Source organism: Pseudozyma flocculosa (genome assembly GCF_000417875.1).
Source record: "Pseudozyma flocculosa PF-1 unplaced genomic scaffold scaffold00018, whole genome shotgun sequence".
NCBI classification, from domain to species: domain Eukaryota; kingdom Fungi; phylum Basidiomycota; class Ustilaginomycetes; order Ustilaginales; family Ustilaginaceae; genus Pseudozyma; species Pseudozyma flocculosa.
The window spans coordinates 570,233-571,880 of NW_006920886.1; the positions used below are offsets into that span (position 1 = coordinate 570,233).

General features: G+C 70.5%; 1 protein-coding gene across 1 annotated transcript in view; it reads right to left on the bottom strand.

Annotated features, from left to right (window-relative positions):
- Window positions 1–1,648, bottom strand: part of PFL1_06891 (uncharacterized protein) — a gene marked incomplete at both ends in the record, with an annotated part of 13,567 nt that overhangs the window by 962 nt on the left and 10,957 nt on the right. Inside the window, one exon of the mRNA XM_007882809.1 lies at window positions 28–1,629. Coding sequence (XP_007881000.1) covers window positions 28–1,629 — 1,602 coding nt within the window. The remainder of the gene's footprint in view (window positions 1–27; window positions 1,630–1,648) is intronic.

Genomic DNA, 1,648 nt, shown 5'->3' on the forward strand with positions numbered 1-1,648 from the left:
GCTCGCCTGCTGTTGCTGGTGCTGGACGCTGGCGGGCCCCGAGTTGAAGCGCTTCGGCGTCGGCCGCGCGGGCGTCGCGTGGATCTTGCTCGCACGGTGGCTCATCGAGACAAACGTCTTGTCGACGGCGTTGGCGTCGGCGGTGCCGTCGGAAAGCACCATCAGCAGCAGGTTGAGCAGCTCGGCGCGCGTCTTGGAGTTTTCCGAGAGGTTGGCAAGCACCTTGTATAGGCCCGTCTGCTTGCCGTTCATCTGCGGGAAGAAGAGCAGGCGGACCAAGGTGGCCAGGCCCGGCTTGTCGAGCAGCTGGATGGCGTCCCTGGCAACGGCCGGAGGCTTGCCCGCTACGCCGTGACCGCCTTCGGCCGCGGCTCCTTCTCGCCGAGCCCCGTCACCGACCGCGCCGGCAGGGCGGCGGGCACGGCCGGGGGGCGGGACGTCGTCGCCGTTGTCGTCAAAGTGGCGATGCTGGCGGCGGAGGTTCTCGACCTCGGCCAGGATGTTTGCGGGGAGGCTGCCGAGGAACGAGTCGTCCTGCTCGAGCAGCACTTGGTTTCGCAGGTCCGGGTTGAGGCTGGCCAGGAAATCGGCAGGGTCGATATCGACCGGGCCTCGGGCTTGGCCGACAGCGCCCTGGTCGCGGTTGCCGGGATCGCCTTCCCGCTCCCGCTCCTGCTCGGCGCGCTCGCGCATGCGCCTCCGGCTGCTCTCGAGCGCCTCCTGCTGAATGACTTCGGCGCGGATCTCCGGCGGCAGCGCGTCGAGGAACTCGGGCGCAATGTTGGAGGGCTGCGCCAGGTTGCTGGTGGCCTCGGCGGCGCGGCGCTCGCGGAAGTGCTGATTGAGCACCTCCTCGCGCATGTCGTCCGGAAGCGCCTCGAGGAACGTCGGGTCGATGCCAGTGTCGGTGATGTCGATCTCCTCGCCATTGATCCGCGTGGTCACTCTCTGCTGCGCAGGCGCAGGCGCAGCATCCGCCTCGCCGCTGGCAGCCGGTGCGGCATCGGCATCGGCATCGGCCATCTCGACATCGGCGCCTTCGGCGGGCGTGGCCGCCGGAGCTGCTTCAGCCGCCTGCTGCTGCTGCTGCTGCTGCTGCTCGTGCTCTCGCTGGCGCTCCTCCTCGGCTCGGGCCGCGGCAGAGGCCTCGGCTTCGGCCTGCGCCTGCTCCTGCCTGGCGCGCTCCTCCTCTTCGCGCAGACGGTTTCGCGTCGCCTCGAGCTCCTTCTGGATCTTTTCCTTGGCCTCTTGCGCCTTTTTGAGCTCGGCCTCGGTCTCGGCGCGCTGCTTGCGGTCCGCCTCGCGCTTGCGAGCCAGGCCGGGCATGAGCGCCCGGATCAGGTGGGCGCGCAGCCGGCCCGCCTTTTCGCTGGCGACGGCCGTCGTCGAGTGGACGATGCGCATCTCCTCGCTCCAGCGCGTCGATGTGGGCTGGGGCGTGAAGGCCTGCACCGCGGCCACGGGATCGTTGCGCTGCGCCTCGGCAGCCCGCCTGCCGCTGCGGTTGGCCGCAGAGCCGGAAGCCGCGGCGCCAGATCGGTGCGCGCCGTGGAGGTGGGGAGGGTGGTGGTGGCCGCCCGGCATGCCGCGGCCGATGTCCAGCCCGTCGATGCGCATGCGGGTGTTGGACTGGCCATCGGTGGTGAGC